Source organism: Phocoena sinus, chromosome 14, assembly GCF_008692025.1.
Source record: "Phocoena sinus isolate mPhoSin1 chromosome 14, mPhoSin1.pri, whole genome shotgun sequence".
Classification (NCBI taxonomy): Eukaryota; Metazoa; Chordata; class Mammalia; order Artiodactyla; family Phocoenidae; genus Phocoena; species Phocoena sinus.
This window is the reverse complement of record NC_045776.1, coordinates 56578320-56599509: the sequence shown is the minus strand read 5'-3', so window position 1 is coordinate 56599509 and position 21190 is coordinate 56578320. Positions and strand designations below refer to the sequence as shown.

Here is a 21190-nt window from a genome sequence, read left to right as displayed (position 1 = left end):
CTTTAAAAGTAAATAACCACAAAGCTCAAAGAAATCACCGTCTGAGATTCAGGAGTCAGCAGAGACCAACATTCTCTCGAGGTTAAATGAGCTCTTGGGACGGCTGCAGCGAGGGGACCTCGTGCTGACCCGCGGGGACGAGTCTGCTCTGGTTCTAGAATGAGGCCTGGGCCTTGCTTCTTTACAGGGCGGAGCAGGCTCCTCCCACCCCCACTCCCAGGTGTGGGAACTGCGGGGCCGAGAGGATTAATGCTGGCTTTTCAGGATTGCGAGCTCAGGAGCTCAGGATGCCCCCGATAGAGACAGCGAGGTCCAAAAGCAATCCCAACCTTGGACGTGTAGACCTGCCGGTGCCCCCGGTGGTCCACACGGGCTATTGCACGTGTCTGACAAAGCTGGAGAACACGTAAGTAGAATCAAAAAGTTAGATGATTACATAGGCTTTTTCCCCCCAGCTACTGGATTTTAAATACTAATCCAAAATATGATATGCGTTCAGTGAAGGCCAGACCGACCCTAAGTATCATTGAAAGTGTCATCACCTGTCCTATTTTTTTGCTATTTATTTATGTTTTCCTTATAGGTCTTTCATAGGTTTTACAGTTATTTTAATTTAAAACCTCTATTTTAACTAGCGAAATGATATAATTACATTTTTTTAATTATGTGAGTAGTTTACATAATAACCCTGAAATCCTTCCTCTGTGTGCTTACTCACAGCCTTGTCCTGTTAATAAGAGGAAACAGTTGATGGACACTGGTTCACTTAAGACTTATTTGTTTAAAGCACGGACTGCTATTATATGGTTTTGATCTTCAGTGCCTCATAGGACTGAAAAGTGGCCGTTCTACAAATTCATACTCGTTAAATGTATGTCATTAAAAGTTGTGTTTTCACTGTCAACAGTTGCATTGCCCACAGTGCTTTATTTGACCAAATGAGTTATAAATCACAATTTGGGTTTTGTTTGATTTTTTTATTTTTTTTTGAGAATTGTCTTGGAAAGGAGAAATAAGTACTTCGTCTCCCAGGAAGAATTTCACAAAGTCCCGCATCATTCTGCATGAGGCCCTGTGGTTCTTTTACCAGATTCAGGTTTAAGTCTGTCTCTTTCAGACATCCCTCTTCCCGAGGGCTTCCTTTTCTGCATCCGTTTGGCACACATTGGCTTAGTGACCTGAATCCTTAGCTGATTAACAGCAGGAAATGTTGTCTGACTGCTCGCTGCCAACATCTCATATGTGTGATGTGAAACTCTTTGTGAAAAAGCGAGCCCAATGTTTTTGCCAGGAAGAAGCACGCTTCAGTGAAAAGCTATCATCTACCACGGTACATGGCTCTGAGCACAAAAGTCTGATTTCACACAGAGGCTGAAATGGCGACAACAAATGAAGACAGAAACAGATTGTGGCTGGAAGAAAAAGGCATCTTTCTAAAAAAAGAGGTGGAGGGGCTTCACGTGCACAGATGGACTCTTGCCGTGTATGTGCTAAAAGCATTTTTTCAGAGAATCTCTGTCAAACCCAGGTCGGCTCTACTGCGTTTGCACTCTACCTTCTTGTTTGGGTTCTGCTGCGTGCCATGTCTGTGATAATATGCAACTAATCATGTTTTGGCCTAGGATGTACCAAAATGTGCCAGTATACCCAGTGCCTGTCGAAAACCGTTTTGTATGTGTTTGCAAAGGATAATGGAAGGTACCCTTGGTTTACTGATAATAATAGTATTTTCAGCCGTTTCTCCCTTTTACCTGTACAGTGAGATTTATTTTTCACAAGAGACATGGGATGATTTCACTGCAGATGAAATAGGCATCAGTGGTATGTCAATCTCTATACCAAATTTCAGCGTTAGAAAACCTAAGTGTATTGGGCTTCTTATGAAAAGGGCCTACTGATAATCACCAGCATTTATTGGTTATCGTTTCCCATGGGCTAGGCAATGCGTATGCTTTCCTGTGTTTTATTTAATGCAACAATCCTATGAGTAAGGACCAATATTATTTCCATTTTTTAATGAAGGCAGTGAAGTTCAGAGGGGTTCAGTGACCGTCTCACCTCACAGCCAGCTAGTTGTAGAGCCAGGGTCCAGCCTTGGGGTTGTCTGATGTGCCTCGCTTAGAATAGAATGGTGGGAAAACCGACTTGAACCGGATAGGAATAATATCTTTAAAATTACATTTTGAAGATATTTAAATAATGCTAGATGAATTCTCAGTTTCTAGACAGTTGCGACATGGAAATAAATCACTGTTGTGGGGCTTCCCCGGTGGCGCAGTGGTTGAGAGTCCGCCTGCCGATGCAGGGGACACGGGTCCGTGCCCCGGTCCGGGAAGATCCCACATGCCGCGGAGCGGCTGGGCCCGTGAGCCATGGCCGCTGAGCCTGCGCGTCCGGAGCCTGTGCTCCGCAACGGGAGAGGCCACAATAGTGAGAGGCCCGCGTACTGCAAAAAAAAAAAAAAAAAAAAATCACTGTTGTGTTTAAAAACTTAGCAAGACCAGGAAGTGGTCCCAGGTTCATATTTTAACAGGCCACTTCAGATCTTTATTGCTAACTGAACTGAGTTTAAGAAAGTGGCAGAATAATCATTGATTGACTTATTAATAATGTGAAAAGAACGATTACGGTTTTCTAAAAAGCTGATTGCTTCTGAATTTAAAGAAAGAGCTAGCAAGATATGTAACATCTAGGCAGAAAAAAATCATCTCTGCTTCTCACATCAGCCTTCTGAATTCACTGCCTGGATCACACTTGGGATTTAGTACATAGACTAGGTCCTGCCCCTCTGGGCATGGATCCTGGCAGTAGTGATGGGGATAGTGGACTAACTACTGTGCTTATTAAACTTGGCATTGAAAGTACACTTGAGACAGAAAGCCCCAAATGGAAGTAGATGCACACAGGGCAGCTGGGGCCATATATTGCTTCTTAGACCTTCCTGGCCTCAGATCTCAAGTGTTTATGGACTGTTGTCACAGACCAGACACCATCATCATCTTTTATTCCTCTTGGTATTTTCTAAGTGTAAATTTTTTTTTTTTTAATCCACCTAAATTTCAGGGCAGACTGTGTTAGAACGTTTTTCTATCTGACAGAGCAAAAAGAAGACCCAGGAAAAAGTGACCTACACAGAGCCCAGGTATCCGATTTAGGCTCAAGTTTAAGCTTAGCTAGTTTGCTGAGCTCTCCACGTGCTCCTATGACACCAGGCAAATTGTGTTGCCATCGTTTAGAAATGAAGAGAATTCCAGTTGACCTTGAGAAGTGAGGAGAATGGAAAAGCATTCAGTGTGGAAATATGCAATTAGGGAAGGAAGCATGAAAAAAAAATGATGGCATTTTTCATCGAGATTAATCGAAGATAATGTGAGGAGAAATTCCTCCTTCAGATTCATGCCCGGAGTGCTTATTAGGCGCATATGTTGAATGTCTTCTGTGTTTAGGACACTCTGTCGGGGGCATTAAAAAGGTTGCACAGTTTCCTGTCCTCAGGGAGCAGAAATACAAGTTCACAAAGTGCAGCAATACACAGAAAGATGTAATTTCAGAAGAAAATCAGCAGTCCAGTTGAAGAAGATACATGATGGAAAGAATAAAGTGCTTACAGGCTGGCGCTCCCTCAAATTTCAAAGCAGCTGAAAGAAGGGTACGGAAGTGTCAACTTCCCTATGTTTCCTTGTATTAACGCACGTGGTATAAGCCTGAGCCAGTGTAACGAGAGGCTTTTTTCTCAGTGACAGTTTAAAGAAATGCACACATAGATCCCACGGAGCCTCAAGGATATATCCACACGCCCTGGTGCGGATGGCTTTGGTTCCCCGCCCCTCCCCCGCAAGAAGTAGGGGCCATTGATTAGCTCCAGTTCTCAGGCAGAACGACGTGCTCTGCCTCATTTTCTTTGTGATTGTGCAGCTTCAGATAAATAAGAACTGCAGCCCGTCTTTCTAAGGCGAGAAGATTATACTTGACTTTACAAATTTCTCTCATTTCGGCTTTTAGCCTTACCCCGGGCTGATTCATAGCTTTGTGAGACTGAAAGAAAAGACAGACTCTGTTGAGGTCTTGTGCTGAGGTTTCGTACAGTTTGTGCTACCTGCTTGTGCGCTCATGACTTGAGCACAGATCAAGACACGATTTCCAGGGACCTGAGGATCAAGGCGGCGCTCATTTCGGAGGATGCGTCTACAGGTGTGCCGTCTCCTGGTCAGCTGTCAATCAAGAGCAGCTCCTCCCTCCATCCTCCCCTGGGTTCAGGGCCCAGTGTTTGTTCCTCTCCATCACCTCCCTAACCTGCTGGGGAAGATGTGAATTCTTTTACTTGTTCACAAAAGAGGAAATCAAGACATTTGTTAACCTACCTGGGTCATTTTTTAGTAAGGTAGCAGGTTCTTGAGTTAAAGTCTGTATGTTTTACCTCTACCAAGGGAGAGCTAAAAAAAAAAAAAAAAAAATTCAAACTCAAAAACATTTCTATTTTGTGTATTTCATTCATAGCTTTAAATGGCTGGTTTATTGGTTGGTTTTATAGTTTGGTGGTTTATCATTGCTCATTTGTATCATTTTATTTAAGCGTGTGGCTCGTTTTTCATTTCTTGAGAACTTAACGTTTCTTAAGAAAATTTGTTGGAAAGGGTGTCTTAAGATTTTAAGGCTGTGTGTGTGTGTAAATAAAGTTGATCATAATGCAGCTATCAGTGTTGGTACAAGAAGGCCTGAAAGAAACTGGTGTGGATCTAAATCTGAAGAAGTTACACATTTCCTCAAAAAAAAAAAGAAAAGAAAAATTGCTTTAGAGTCCTCCATTTAAGAATATTTAAGTTGTAAACTTAAGTGTACCTTTCAACCATGCCTGCAAATGAGATCTTGAAAACATACAAGGCCTTGTGCCCACCTTCAGAAATTCTGATTTATTTGACCTGAGGTGGGTTCCTGGATATTGGCATATTTTAGATGCTCCCAGGATCCACGGTTGAAAAACCACTAGTTTAAAATTTTGCTTTGGAAACATTGGCTATGATATGCTAGTGAGAAAAATTTTAAGTTTCATCCCGTTACCTTTTTATTCTCTTAATGGTATTTGACCAAAATGGGGCTCCATAAAAGATAAATATAGGAGGCACATTGCCACCAGGAGTGTCTTTATAGTCAGTCGGGATATAAGGCCAGTGCACAGAGAGACAGCTGTGATATAAGGCAGAATATGGAAAGTGCCCTCTTGGTACCATAAAGTGCTCTAATGTCCAAAGGTGAGAGAAGTCACATTTGGCTGAGAGGACAGGAAATGCTGTAAAGAAGTGACACTGGAGAAGCATTGTGAAGGATGAGAGTTGACAGGCAAAATGTAAGGCAGAGCACTTGGGGACATTTAGAGCATCAGTATGGGTAACACCTGTAATGGACTGAAACACGTCAAGCCTGATTTAGCCCGTGAGTTCATAGTGATGATATAAAACAAAAATCCTAATGGGTAACTTCTGGATGGTGCTAGAAAGCGAACTCATTATCTTGAAGTTGGATAAAGGAAAAGGTGTGAGCGTTGATCCTGGCTTCCGCCATCAGACTATGTCACTGGATAAATAATTGTGACAAAGAGAAGTGTCTCTTCATAGACATACTCCAACTAATAAATGTGGGACCAAGGTTCGGATTCGAATATCCCCATCTTGCCACCTCAAATTAATGGGTCTAGGGCAACGATCGTTAGTGACTGCTAATATCACAAAAAGGCAAGAGTTAACTTTATGCCTCGTGGTGAAATTGCACAGCATCGTTTATGGAAACCAGTCGAACAAGAATCTGGTCAAGTTTCTAGATTTCACTGTCAGTTTACAGGAAATACAGAAGACAAAAGAACATGTTAAGTTACACCATGGAGATGCAAACAGCAAGTCTAGACTGAGCGAACTCTACAGGCAAATGACCTGGTCTCCTAGACAAGTTAATAACCAACATAAATGGAGAACTTGCAGATTCAGAGAGATATGTCAGCCGATTGCAGTGTATGGGCTAACCAAAGAAAATGAAAAAGAAAAAAAAAAAAATCTTTGAAATAATTGGGGAAATTAAAGTCCTGACTAGATATTTGGTGATATTATGAACTGATTGCTACTTTTGTTTAGATGTGATGAAGTTACTGAGATTACATTTCTTAAAAGAGCAGAGTTACATACTGAGATAAATAGAGACAAAATTATTTGCCGAGATGCTTCAGAGTACCCAGGGGGAGGAAAAGTGGAGCACAACTCCAGAGGAACCAAAGTTGTCTTCAGAGGCATTTGTTAAAACTGGGTGATGAGTATGCAGGCTTTCATGATGCTGTTCTCTCTACTTTGGGAAATGTTTGAAATTCTCCCATCCTAAAACATTCTGAAATTAATTTTTTTAAGTTGTTAGACAAGTAAAAGTACAAATAAAAATTTTAATGTAAACTTTCAGGTGATGCTGGCTGATAAGACCTTGAGAACCAGTGTTTTACCAACATTGTAAAAATCTTAAATTATCTTGGACTTGCAGGAAGTTTCATTAATGCTGCAGAAAAGCTTATTTCATCTGCTGTGTTTGAGTGGTGATGATGGATGTATCCTCGTCTTCTCTATTTGAAACAGAAACCCAGTTTTAAGTGGAAAAAGAGGGTAGAGAGAGGGCAGTCCACCATTGGTTTGTTACTCCAGGAAAGCAAAATCCACCTTCCTTAATGTCCAGGTGTTAAAAGTCAATGGTTATGTAGACTGCGAATGCATCTGAGTCAGAGACATGACTTAACAACTCACAGGAAACAGCAAATGAGACTAAAAGCTGTTCATCGTCTCCAGTTAAGTAAATTACCCATTGATTTTAGAACACCTCTGTCCAAAAAGTGCTTTTTAATCTACTGAATTCTTTTTTTTTTACATTTTTATTGGAATATAATTGCTTTACAATGGTGTGTTAGTTTCTGCTTTATAACAAAGTGAATCAGTTATACATATACGTATGTCCCCATATGTCTTCCCTCTTGGCATCCCCCTCCCTCCCACCCTCCCTATCCCACCCCTCTAGGTGGTCACAAAGCACCGAGCTGATCTTCCTGTGCTATGCGACTGCTTCGCACTAGCTTCTACTGAATTCTTGACTCATTATAGCTGTTATAAACATACCCAATGAAAGTAAGGTGCCTAGATTTGATGACTTAATGAACATCCTATCTTTGGGATCCGAATATTTAACATAAATTCTCTAAAAGGCCCAGTGACGGTTGAGCTTTAGTCATATTTTAGATGTTACTACCTAAAGATGCACACAATGTCAACATGTAGAAATAATTGACTTAAAAAGTTAGATAATGCACTAGAAAAAAATTACCTGAGTAAGAAGAATCAGGAATCTGGGGGAGTTGGGAGTGATTGCAGAGGGGATCCTGTCTGGGGCTGCAGAATAGTCCCATTTGGTGTCCTGTGCCAACTCCATCCGTCGCCAGGGCCTTTCTCATCACGTGTGCGGTAGGGCTCTGAAGCCGCATTTGGGCTGCACGGGAGTGAGCTGTGATCATTAGTGATGTTGGCCATGAGCACAGGTGCCCAGTTACAGCCTGGCTCCATGGAGTCATATATCCTCACTCAAGGATGAGAAGGTGAAGGCCCACATAACGTGAGAGACCTTTCCAGCGTCATCCAGCTGGCTGGCGGCCGTGGTGATGTTTGGCAGATAGGAGTTTCATTGTTTACATATAACCATCTATAGCGGATTCTAGACAACCCGTCTTAGTTCTTAGGGCCAAAACAAAACAAACAGAAACAAACCCCAAAACCCTTCAGAGTGAAGAATGGACCACTATGTTATTGTCTTAAGGACTGTTTATAGTGTTCAAATATGTTTAAAATAGTAAGAAAAAATCTGGTCTGTTCAAGAGAGAGCTGTGGTTCATTAATAGCAATCAAATGGTGTGAAGCCAGAAAATTAAGAACCAGTTAGTACAGTGGTCCGTGCTTGAGCTAATCATTCCACCTGTTAGACAAAAGGAAGAAGACAGCAGCCAGAAGACAGCTCATAAAACAATGCCCAAGGCCGCCTGCATCATGACCAGATTAATTCCTCCACTGAGGGCCTGGCTGTGGTCTGCTGCCGGCTCAGAGGAGGTAGAGGGCTTTGTAGAGGAAGGTTTATTGTATTTGGTTTGTTTTGGTTTGTTTTTACTCATTGAGAAAGTACTTGGCCAGACGCTGGTGTGTATTTGTGTGTGTGTGTGTGTGTGTTGTGTTGTAGTTAAAGCAGTTAGACAGTAAGCAGATAATTGATACCTGAAGAAAGAGCAGGGCATATTAATACTAAGGATGCTTATTGGTACCACAAGGAGCTGTATATGTGCTCCTACCACAAAAATGCCTAGTGAGTTCTGTATTACGTATTCTGCCATTGATCAATCACGTAGGCTGATAGTATCAATGGCTGACGTTTGTGGGATGCTTGACATGTTATCACTGGACCAAGTTGGAATACTTTGTTTCATTTTAATATCAACCATTACAAAGAAGTAGATGGTGTCATACCCGTTTTACAGAGGGAAAGCTTCGAGGTCCGCACAGCTGCAAGGGACATAAGGAAGACTCAAAGCCAGGTTTACCTGTTAAAGCCACCGTCTAGGCAGCACTAAGACTGCCTCTCCCATGTAACTCCTCTGGACCTCTGTGTTCTTATCTCTAAACTGGACATCATACCAATGGAAGCATCAGAAGAACCAGGTTTTTTTGGTGCAAACTTTATAATTTGTTAAGCGTTATTCAGAAGCAATATGCTGTTATTTACAAGTAAAGGATTTAAGCCAGGAGCAGCATCTCATTGTCATACCATTTATTTATATCCTTTGAACAATGTTACACAGTTTAGATAACATGTAATTTATTTTCATACATTATTAAACTTGCTTCAAATACAACACTGATTATTCAGCTGGTTACAATTCAGTCTTCAGCTTTCTATCCTACATTTATCTTTTCTCCTAAATAGTCATGCTCGAGGGGACTAAGTAATTTCCAGTGTATTTGTGGTTGTACAGCAATACATACCACTTACACGTCTTCTGGATACTTACTCTTTGGTATGCCCATTGTTGATCAATTATCTTGTTTTCCTCTTACTACATTAAATCTTAAAGACAAATACACTTAGGGTACGAGATGTGAAATGTTGGTACTGCACAAACAAAATGTACTTTAGCTTAATTGCTTCCAGTTAATCCATCTCAGACTCCAAGGCCAAGTTTAAAAGACCTTTGATGAAAATATGATACTGTATATCACCATAAATTAAGCTGATGGATTTTTTTCCCCAGATGACTGCCTTTTTTCTTTCTCCAATTGACTGCTTTATGGCCAAAAATACAGCACATATGTCTACATCTTACATTTATAAATGATAATTTAAATCTTTAAACTTAATGAACATGTTTGTTATGTTTAATAGAAAGGATTTTCTCTAAAAAAAAAAAATTCAGAGAAAGTTCAACTCTGTGATACAAAATTGAAATTTGTGACTGTAAACAAAAACTAATAAAGTTTAACGGGCTTCAGAAAGTGATCCATAGCTAGAATTTCTCAGTGAGGACTGGGATAGAAAGTTTGAAGGGGACTTCTGCCTAAGACAAGGAATGGGGTTAATTCTTCTCAGGCTCAGAACCTGATCACGTGGGGGAGTGAGCGTGGGTATTCTGAAACACAGCTGTGGTTGGCCCTTTAATGCTCTCACCGTCAGGATTTTTGTGTTTCACAATATATTTGAGGCTTCGAGCACCACTTCATTTCCCCAGCTACTTCCGTTTCAAAATCATCCGCAGGTCGCCTGTACTTACTCACTGACAGGAGTTACTTTTTTATTTATTTGTTTGTTCTGTAGGAGCTGCCTCTTGTAGGATTAGGTCCACTTTATTGAGCCTCTTTTCTAGTTAAAAAGGAGATGGTAAAGTGATCAAACCTGCTTGTTATTTACTGAACAGTTGCAATGAGCAATATTTTAAGTTTTACCCATATTTGTTCGTGGCAATGGAGAGAACTTTTTTGGTGTGTGTTGACTTGTTTTTCTGTTTTGTTCTCCACAGAAACGCTCCAGAGGCCAAGTGCTGTTTGATAAAGTATGTGAACATCTGAATTTGCTAGAAAAAGACTATTTTGGGCTTACATATCGAGATGCTGAAAGCCAGAAGGTGAGTGGTTGAAAGCAATACAAAGTATTGCAGCTTCAGCTGCGCTTCACTGCAAGAAAGTGAACTGAAACTGAATTGGGAAATCGTTTTCTCCACCTCCCCTCGTACTCCCACGCCCTCACCTTTATTATCCAAGGCTCTAAATGCTGTTAATCACCTTATTTCTTCATGAAGGAAATTATTGACAACTTCCTTTAATCTTGAGTCTTTTGGAAACAGTCAGTCAGTCAGTATTTCTGCTTTTCATGCTTGAGTTCTTTATGCTTCCAGAAAAGCATTTTATATGGTGCTTTGGGGGGATGATATATTTCCATGGATTTGAGCCAGTGGGAATCACATACATTGATAATTATACAGAAAACATGTTCACTGGATGCCATCTTATTAATTCATCTTATTACACTTTCATATTCTTGCTGAATCACAATGTGAGATGAATCATGTACAGACCTGATGTACAAGGCAAGCAGTTAATGTATTCAGTCCACGTTTAATGATACATGTAAAACCTCTGTAGACTCTTGTACCTGCTGCAGTCTCTTCAGGCCTTTATCTCACTTATTCCCCCCAACTGCCTGAAAGATAAGGAGGAAGAAATTGTTTCCTTAATGCTGGAAACTGAGCCACAGCAGTTGTGCTCATTAAATGTCACTTGTTCTGTTGTCGTTCGTTAGTGAATCCTACTTTATCTTTACTGAATTTTGTGGATGATGTCTAACTTCATTAGTAAACACCTGAGTGTTCTGATGAGGAAACTCGTAAGTGTCAAGTGTTCGTTTGTTAGGAAAGCATTCTAAGAAGGTACCTTAAAATCTGTACTCACAGAAGTTGCTGCCTGGGACTGAACGGCTAGGACATCAGTGGTCAGGTTACACGCAGAGTCAGCTCTCTGTGTTCTTGGGTTCTGCATCTGCAGATCAAAATATTTTTTTTTTAATTCCAGAAAGTTCCAAAAAGCAAAGTTTGAATTTGCCAGTGCACCAGCAAGTATTTACGTAGCATGTCCATTGAATTAGGTATTATAAATAATCTAGAAATGATTTCAAGTATATGGGGGCATTGCATAGGTTATATACAAATACTGTGCCTTTTTATATAAGGGACTTGAGCATCCTCAGTTTTTGGTGTTACCTGGGGTTCTGGAACCAATCCCCTGAGGTTACCAAAGGATGACTGTATCTTTAGCTCATGCTTGTAACTTGTTTGGACATAGAATCCACCATTTTTTCTCCTCTGTTTCTGTGCTAGCTTGAATCGCTGAAGGCACTTGTTGTAAAAGAAAAGAACTTTGTCAAGCCTGAATTGTGTGCACACACATCTTCTCGTTAGACCAGAGCCTGGGCCCTCGCAGGACTAGCGAAGGGGCACCAGATGTAGGGGAAGGACCCAGCTGGGGGAGCCTTCTGGCAGCCACTCCTTCTCAAATACGTTTAGTTCATCTCTACCCAGTCAACACTAAGTCATCTCCGTTCTTCTCTGATTCATATTCAGACTCTCACTTCTTTTTCAGAATTGGTTGGACCCTGCTAAGGAAATTAAAAAACAGATTCGAAGTAAGTTCTTTTGGATTATTATGTGTAGAAATAGGAAGATTTTCAAAGAGTGGGGTTATCTGAAATGGTAGCTCATACCCACATGGCTGGTGTGAATACGGTATTTTGAAAAACAGATTAAGATCTCAGATTTTATCTTTGGCAGGTTGGTCTAGCTCAGATACCCATTAGTAATTATCGCGACCTGGGAATAAAATGACGTGACACTTGACCTATTCCCTTGCCTGTTCAGAGATGTGAGATATGATTTAATCAAGTGATGACCCCGTTGACAATCATCTAAAAGATTCAAACTTAGTTATTAATGTTGTATTAAGCCTAACTGCCACCAAAGTATGCAAGGCAAGCAGTAAAAGTAATAGTCATTTCATAGCTTGGAAATGGGGTAACAAGTCAGACTGAAGTTTACTGTCTGATGACATCTTCTTTTCTTAGCCCTAAAGGCAATTTAAGAAATGGACATTTCCTAGTGCACGAATCAATTACATGAGCCACTCAGAAAATTTAAATACAGGTAGCTAATAAGTATTAGAAAAGTTGCTAAGTCTTAGTAATAATTAAATGCAAATTAAAATGTGACATTTTTCACCTATTCAGATTAGCAAAGATTTTAAAAGTTTAATGATGCCCTACACTGGCAATTCTGTACACAATTGGTAGAAATATAACCCTTTAAGAAGGCACTTTGTGTCAGATTTTATTAAAATTTAAAATGTGCTTATTCTTTGACCCTTGATTTTCCTTGTAGAAATGTATCCAGTGTCTGCTTAAGAGAGGAGTGTGTACATATGTGTCCATGTAGGAAAGTTCATTATCATACCATTGGCAATAGAAGAAGACTCAAAGCAACTTAAATATCCATTTATAAAGAAATGATAAAATCGATCATGAAATAGCCATACCTCGAAATACTAGGTAGCTGTTAAATAGAATGAGGTAGGATAAATATGTTTTAGCTCTCATTAGTGAGACCCTAGAGGAATAATTCATGTTTGTTTAAAATGAGTTATGCATATATAGGTATGTGGAAATACCTATACCTCCAGAAGTCGCACTGCAGGGTAGGGGGTTGAGAAAGAGGAATTTTTTCATTTTTATTTTTAAGCCTTTTCTGTAGCTGTTGCTTTTTACTATGGATAAATGGTAAAACATGGATATACTTCATAATTTCAACTAACTAGTTAATTTTTTTCAAGCAATTCATTTTTTATCAATAAAATCTAGTTTAATTTTCCAGAACAACTGATTCTGTTTGAAGATTAAATTTAAGACCAATTTATTAATAAGAACAGCATTCCCATCAAAGTTACTATTAAAAGAGAGAGCAAATCTTTCTAGTGCCTTTGAATGTTCTGAGGTCTCAAAATACCCTACGTGCTAATAAAAAGTAATTAGTAGCGAGCAGTTTGAAATGGCTTAATACTAGATAATATCTCAAAAGAAGCAAAAAAATCACTATGCTTCTAGATATTAGAGAGTCTGATGATTCTTTATACAACGAAAACATCTTTACCATATTTTTGAGAGGAATTTGGTGTGGTCACTAATCAGAAACTTGATAGTGAAGTAGTTTGATAGAACTAAATGGGGATTAAAACCAGGGACAGCGACAGTTGTGATAAGAAGGTGAAAATTTCAGTCCTAGTAAAAACTTTAAGATGATGAGTATGTTCTAAGGATCTTTTTATGGAGTTATTAAAAGCAGATGTGCTGAATATCTTAACATTTCATGTGCTTTAAGTCCTCTATATTCACCTAATTAATAAAACGCTGTTTCGTACTTGGTTGATTTTATAATTACAGAGCACTTTGAAAATATATTACATGTTCAAGGATAAGTCAACATACTGTTACAAGAGAGGCTGTAACAACAGTTAATTTTCTTTTCTGCTCTTAATGGAATTCTGTTTTTCCTTCATTTCCCATTTATACTGTCTCCGACCTTCCTTTCTAAGAGATGAAGTTGAGGGGACAACTGGAACATGAGATTTAAAGGATATTTTCCTCATGTAGATTAGGCAGTGTTTGTGACAGCAACATAAAGAAAACCAAGTGACGATCATGCAGATAAAGGAGGAGACAAGAAAAAATTGGAAATTTTTAGGAATGGAATTTGGTGTTTTTATCTATATTCCTTATTGTTTCCCATGCACAAAATGCCTCCTTTCCACAAAAGGGACATTCTGTCAAGGCAGAAAAGTATTATCAGAGCTAATGTAATTATTGTACAATCACCTCCTCTTTCTGAACATAAATATCAACAGTAAAAGGATGTTTCCATTATTTTTATGCTGTAGGTCCACAGTAGGTCTCTAGAGTGAGATCTTCAAGAGAATGGCAAATGGCAATCAAGCTGAAAAAGATTTTAAGTTATGAATTTATGAGAAATAGAAAATCCTGAGCCTGAAGAGTTTGTTCTTATGAAAAAAATTCTTATTCCAGTCATCTTTTATGCCTAGCAGATATAAAATTTCTAAATATATTCTGATATAGAGTATATTTATGATATAGTAACTTCATGATATAGAATATATGATATATAGTGATTTATGCTATAACTGTAGTATATTTAGAAATTTTAAGATTTGGCAGGCATAGAAGACTAAAATTAGAATTTTTTCATAAGAATGAATTCTCTTCAGTTTCACAGTTTTCTGATTATCAGAAATTTGGAATTTAAAATCCTATATCAGCATTATAGACGTCATTTTAATGCATTCAAGCTCTTGCATTTCGGTCCCTAACCAGAGCCGTCATCTGATCACAGGCTCACAAACCTATTTATGGCATAACTATAGCCTCCCAGTGATATGTTTCCACCCGATTCTTTACGAGGATATGTATTTCCGCTTTAATCTGCCTCTCTCATTAATTTCAAATGTTACACCTCATTTCACGGGATTTTTTTTTTTCCTTGATTGTGGTGTAGATTGTGTTTTCCATAAACTTTCCCACCGTTTCAAAATAATGTCCTGCAAAACCTCATATTTGATTGGGTTATAACCTTAGGAAAGTAGATTCCTTGGGATTAGTGATTTTCAAAGTACGGTCAAGTGTATTAGAACCATTAGGGTGTTTATTAAAATCACAAGTTCCTGGGCCATAATGCACATCTCTGGAATAAAAACCTCTGAGTAGAGCCTAGGGATTGGCGTTTTTAACAAGCCCCTCCGATGCTTCTTAGGCCCACGATCATTTGAAAGTCACTTTCCCGTAATGAGGATTTTTGCATTGAAATATCTTTCTTCTATTTTTATTCCCTCTTAGTTTCCAACTTCGAGTGTTTACCCTGAATTTATTATGAGTTTAATTGCGTTGCTAAACGATTCATTGGATTCACTTTGAAGTGGATAAAAATTATAAAAGAGCAATAAATCCATTTCCCATAACGAATCCATTAGCTTTCATTCCAGTTGCTTGCGGGGAAACCAGCTCCCATTATGAACCTCACGGCTGGCAAGCATTCCATTTTAGCAGGAGGTGAATAGGAATCAATAGGAAAGTAAAACGAAATCAGACTTGTTAATTTTAGAATAACAAGAGGACGTTTTTGAGAACAGTGGGAAGAATAATCGCTAGAAATAGGTTTGATTGCCAGATATTTTATGGCTTGTAATTCTTACAGCCCACGTTTTGGGAATATTTTCTTAGTGGTTTAGAAGTGACACAAAACACCCAGTAATACCCGGTCCCTATACCAAGTCCTTTATAAGGCAACTCAAATGGTGTCCCTGCCAGGTGGACCTCTAAGTGTAATCTGAATAGCGGTGTGCAGAGTAAACCAGAATTAGTGAACGGACTGTGCCACGGATGACAGAAATACAGGTGACCTCTGCAGCTAAGTATTTGCTACTCAAGCAAGAGACCAGTTCAAAGGAAGGAGCCGGGAGGTACTTAGGATGTTGTCCCTTTCTTGTGAATGTTTGGGAAGGACTCGGGGAGAGAATGGAGCTTCCAGGAGTCACTGAATGGGAGAAGCGGGTGTTTGGAAGTCTTAGGAGGGCATTTGAAGCATGAGGGCTGGACCACGAGGTCATGAATCACAGAGCAAAAGGAAGACCATGGCTCGGAGGAAAGGCCTCCAGCACCGAAGCTGGGAGACCTCCAGGAGGGTCCTCCAAGCCACCGTTCAGAGCGAGCAGGGCCTGGGCCCTTGGAGTGTGCTTACTGGGTGGAGGGAAGAAATGGAAACAGTTCCCGGCGAAGGAGCCCCCAGGCTTCAGTGATGTACCGCATTTATTAAAAGGCCAGACAGAGAGACCAAGGCGAAAATAAGTGACAGGGGTGATCACAGAGAGAGTAAATGTCGAAAAGAAGAAAAGGTGGGTTTTATTCCCATTTACGGTGATAAACATGGTTAGGTATACACAACTAGAGAATGCATGGATAAAACGGAGCACTCAGGAAGGCTTGTAATGTCTCACATTTACATATGGACGGTCTGGGGAGCAGGTGCCTGTGAGCTGGCATCTGGGTGACCCCCTTCCCCTCTGGAGAGGCCGTAGGAGATGCCACAGGAGGAGGGGCGGCCGCGTGCAGTGAGGACCGTCCTGATCAGGGGCGGAGGTGGAGGGCTGGGTTTGGTAATGCACAGTACATACCCCCACTGTCTCTTCCATCAGAAATTTCCCCAAGTAAGAAAAGAACTTTCCGAATGGCCCACAGAGCAGCTCATCTCTTAATACGACAGCAAACCTTTCCCATAAAATAAAGACATCCTTGACATGTATTATTATGGGATCTGACCTGTCATAACAAAGCAGAAAGGACAAAGGAAATGGGATTCTGTCTGTAATGTTGGTATGTGAGCTCTCCAGAACTTCAGAGACTAGGTCCGGTGAGCCCTAGACTCGTCTGATTGAGGCTTATCTGTCTCGTTTACTTTTTTTCCCTCTTCCCAAGGTCTTTGTCCCTGAGAAAGGGAGGAAGTTTAGTCAATTTCCTTGCTAGTTAGAAACCCCAGCAAAGGATTTGATGGGGCTGAAGATTAGAAGCTGGAGGAAGTTTCAGAGTTACCTGTGAATTTCACTGAAAGGAGACTTCCCTGTTTTCCATTGATGATTAAAAGTTGCCTGGGTGTTAGTGACTGGGGTTAGGGCAGTTCTAGCCACCGCTTAGTAATAATAAGTACAAAGGGATTGTCTAAGACTTTATTCTGATTTTTTCTGCTCTCCGCAGGTGGTGCTTGGCACTTTTCATTTAATGTGAAATTTTACCCACCAGACCCTTCCCAGCTCTCTGAAGATATCACCAGGTATTTGAAAGTTGGCAGTGAAAAAGGCAGGCATGTTGGGAGTTGTGCTCCCGTTAAATTCTCGGGCGGAGGGCAGGCTTACATCTGGTGACCTTACAGTCATCCACGCCGAAATGGCAAACAGAAGACAACTGAATGAGAGCAAACATCCGATGAGAAGATTTGCCAAATCATATCTGTTCCCAGTTGAATCTTTGGTGCTAAGCTGATACTTCCCTGTGCCTGACCCTGGTGGGAAAACACACAGAATTGAGTTGCTGTCATCTACCCACCACAGTCAAATTCGACGGGATTCAGCCTTAAATGATACGACAGTTCCTAGTGCTCCTCCTTCAAAGCTTAGAGCAAAAGCGTGTCTTCGGTTGCTTATGCCTTGTTATATAAGCAGTCTGACACGTGGTGGCTGTTTTAAAAAATCACACAGGCGTGCACACACACACACAAATGCACATAAACACGTGCACTCCTAAGAGTGTACCTTCCACACCTTCTGTATGCAAGGAAGATGTTTCATTCGTTTTAGAGAAAAGGCATCAAGAAAGGAATCTAACAGTCTGGCCTGGTGACTGAGCTTTGAGTACAAGGAGGAATCTCTTTATGAAGCCATTCTGGGTTTGCTGTGTGTCCCTCTAGGCCTCTTCTAATGCTTTCTACTTTGGAATCCTTGGTTTTTTCACTGTGTTTCGTAGTAAGTTTATAGCCAGTCAGAGTGATGCTGTGCAGTGTGGCCTTACAACCCTTTTTGGCAGGCTTTTCAGGAAAGAGAAATTACTCCAAAAGTTTTAGTCACTTGCTATGATGAAAAATCGTTTCAGCAGACATGTTAGGAGAAGGGGAAAAACTAGTTCCAGAAGATTTCTTTTATATTTTCATTAAATCAAAAAACAATTTGTAATTTCTTATATAAAGATACTTTTTAGTAGCTGAGGGACTATTTAATTGTGGCCAATTTATGGTTAGAGAGCGTATATATACCTAGAGTTGGAATCTAGTGCATGATTCCTTTCCACTTGTGTCATGTGTGTAGGGCCTATGACATGTGTAGGAATTTTTGTATCTGGATTACATGGCATTTACTTACATCATCAGCTTAAAACCGTATTTAGAGGGGACCTTAACACTTTATCATATAGTCCTCAGCTTCAACAGATTAACGGTTCGTTTCTTGTGTGAAAGGTACAAGGTATATTTTATTCTTATATGCTGGGCCATGAAGACTGTTAATAAAATTCACCAGTGTTCCCACTTACCTTGGAGTCTTCTACTGTTAGTATATCTGTCACTCTTAGAAGCAGAATAACAGGGAAGGTAAAAGTCAGCTATTAACGGAGATATTTGCATATGGTATTGGCAAAATTACGTGGAAGACGTTTCACAGTCCCCCAGTTTAGCATTGTTTGCTTTTAGTGATGAGATTTTAAGGTAATAATTCTTCAAAGTTAGTCTTCGTAAAGGTTGAATTCTAGGAAGTTATCTAAAGAAGAAAATGAGACCTTGACCCAGGAGAAAGCTCCTCTCATCAGGAACGCGGGAAGGGACAGGTAGTGTTCACGATGGCGCAGCCGTTGAGTTACCTGCAGTTTGTCTTGGTCGTGTGGCAGGACCTTTCATCTAGATAGCAAAATGAGACTTCCTTTAGGTAGTTGGGGCCTAATCATTATATTTAAGAGCACCATTTTTATATTATAATTTCCCCCACCAGAGATTTTGTTTGACTTTCAACGTTATCTTAATGTTAGAGAGAGAGTCTGTAGGTTTCTTTTATTCTGTGTCTCATCAATGAATCCCTGTATTATTATGAACTTGCCTCTATATGCCCTCAAATATTGTATTTTGTAGCTAAGTATCTTGCCCTGGTATATAGATCCAGATACAGATGCTAGACAATGTGTCCTAGTGGATTATTCTGCAGGGAGAGCTTGCTTGCCGCCCACTTTGTACTGGGCAGTCTCCTTTACAGTCTCCTAACGCTGGCTTTCTGCCTGTCCTCTGGCTCCTGGAAGGTACTACCTCTGCTTACAGCTGCGCGATGACATCGTGTCTGGCAGGCTGCCCTGCTCCTCTGTCACCCTTGCCACGTTGGGCTCGTACACCGTCCAGTCAGAACTGGGAGACTACGACCCAGATGAGTGTGGCAGTGACTACATCAGCGAGTTCCGCTTCGCGCCAAACCACACAAAAGAACTAGAAGACAAAGTCATCGAGCTGCACAAGAGCCACAGGTTAGCGGCAGGAGCCCCGAGAGCGTCCGTTTAAGCTGTGGGTGGGCATCCCCTGCACCACCTCCTTCTCCCGGGACTGAAGTCAGTGCCTTAAGGGTGGGACTCAGCAGAGTGAGGTTCTGGACCTGGTACAGTTCTGGGTAGTCACACTCCTACTCGGGACGTCCTTGTGATGTTTCTGCCAGAAGCCATTTTCCTGGTATTCTCCCCCCGCCTCCCCCAGAGTACAAATCTTCTGGTGCCTCTGTGGGAACTTGCAAGGGGGCTAAGTGGAAAATATTATGGCTCCACCAGGTTAAAAAAAAAAACAAAAAAAACCCAGCATTGTAATACCTCTCATTTTTTCTTATCAGAGGCATGACGCCCGCAGAAGCAGAGATGTATTTCTTGGAAAATGCCAAAAAGCTCTCCATGTATGGGGTGGATTTACATCATGCCAAGGTATGCATATTTTAAACTCCAGGCCTTCTATCTAATTTTATTTAACAGTGTCCAGGACCCAGTTGTCACAAACGTTGTATGCCAAGCACTGTGTTTGCCCCATTGTGACGCCCACCAGGCACTCAGAAAATTCATGTTAAATTTTAAAAACTCTCTATAAAGTTTAGATACTGTGACAAAAAAATCAGTGCTTTGAAATAAGATGGTTATTTTGAAGTTCAGTTAAAATTAACCAGCCAGGCTAAGATTGCCTAGTCTATCACAGTGGTTCTGTGACTTTTCCTGGGAACAGCTTTGATCCATCTTCTGAGCTGATAAAAGCTCTGAGTTCCAGAATAGCCCTGCTCTCCATCTCATCACTGTCACCATTTTATTTTATTTATTTTTTTGCCTAACTTGTCTTTTAAAGAAAGAAAAAGAGGGAAGAGATAAGAGAGCAGAGAGAACTGGAGAAGCACTATAGTTTGGGGTTTGTTTTGTTTTGAACTTTCTCAGTCACTGCGTGTAATAAAACGGATTCTCCATCCTTACATACAGCACATTAATTGTAGTGTTTGGTCAGTTTATTTTCAGGACATTCTCTGTAATAAATAATTCTGCTACAAATAAATCCTCTCTGCCTGTCCAAAAAAAAAAAAAAAGAAAAGATTGCCTAGTCGATGGGTGAATTGTTGAGGCTGTATCTTGGTTCCAGAGTCTTGCGAAGAGAGAAGTCAGCATTGGGCTGGATTAAGGTTGGGAGGATGTATCAGCAGCTTTTACTCCATGTCACACTTTTTCCAGAATCTCTGTATCTTTCAACAGTGAGAGAGTGAGCGTATGTATGGACTGTTAGCCTATTATCTGAACAGCTGTGAATAGAAGTGCCGTGGAAGCAGAGGCAAGGTTTCCCAAAAACTTCTATCAGCAAAACATAGGAAATGTGTTAGGCTCTTAGGGATAGATTCTGGTACTTCAGCAGCACTGAAAAGATCAGTGCTTGAAGTTCGGGGACAGCTTCTGATTTGGGCTGACACAAGGATGTCGCTCCTGGGTGGGGATGTGGCTTTACTTCGGGTGGACAGAGTGGTCATGATCACACAGTCCGGGGCTCACAAGAACATGCACTTAACAGGCTGCCAGCCGAGCGAGTGTCTTACACAGTCAAGTTTGGGGCCAAGCAATGAAGAGGGTTTCAGCCGGCTTTGTTTAAGCAAACATCTCAACAACCCTGGGGACCTCTAGGAGGAAAGTCTGTGATGTCTACATTCTGTTGATGCTGCATTTGGGGACCTGACAGATTGAAAGTGAGTTTGGACAAGACGATGGTGAGGATCACATGAACGCAGGTCGAATTGGTTGCGTCTGTGGATCATTTTGTACATCACTCAGGGTGAGCACTTCTGAGGCCTGAAGGCCTCAACAAGAGCAGAATCTCTGAGGATTGGCTAGGGCTCACACCAGGGATGCTGGCACCGGAGAGCCAAGCTCGTTGACATTTGTGTGTGATTACAACAGCAGGTGTAGCTCTGTTTACTTGCCAGTTAATTATTACATGTTTTCA

General features: G+C 40.7%; 1 protein-coding gene across 10 annotated transcripts in view; it reads left to right on the top strand.

Annotated features, from left to right (window-relative positions):
* The window catches only part of EPB41L3 (erythrocyte membrane protein band 4.1 like 3), a 221909-nt gene that overhangs the window by 154389 nt on the left and 46330 nt on the right, over window positions 1-21190 (top strand). For all 10 annotated transcript variants that reach the window (XM_032602978.1, XM_032602982.1, XM_032602975.1 and 7 more), the window contains exons 4-8: window positions 10073-10177; window positions 11688-11730; window positions 16909-16984; window positions 18988-19206; window positions 19560-19647. In XM_032602978.1, the coding sequence (XP_032458869.1) occupies window positions 10073-10177; window positions 11688-11730; window positions 16909-16984; window positions 18988-19206; window positions 19560-19647 (531 nt within the window). The remainder of the gene's footprint in view (window positions 1-10072; window positions 10178-11687; window positions 11731-16908; window positions 16985-18987; window positions 19207-19559; window positions 19648-21190) is intronic.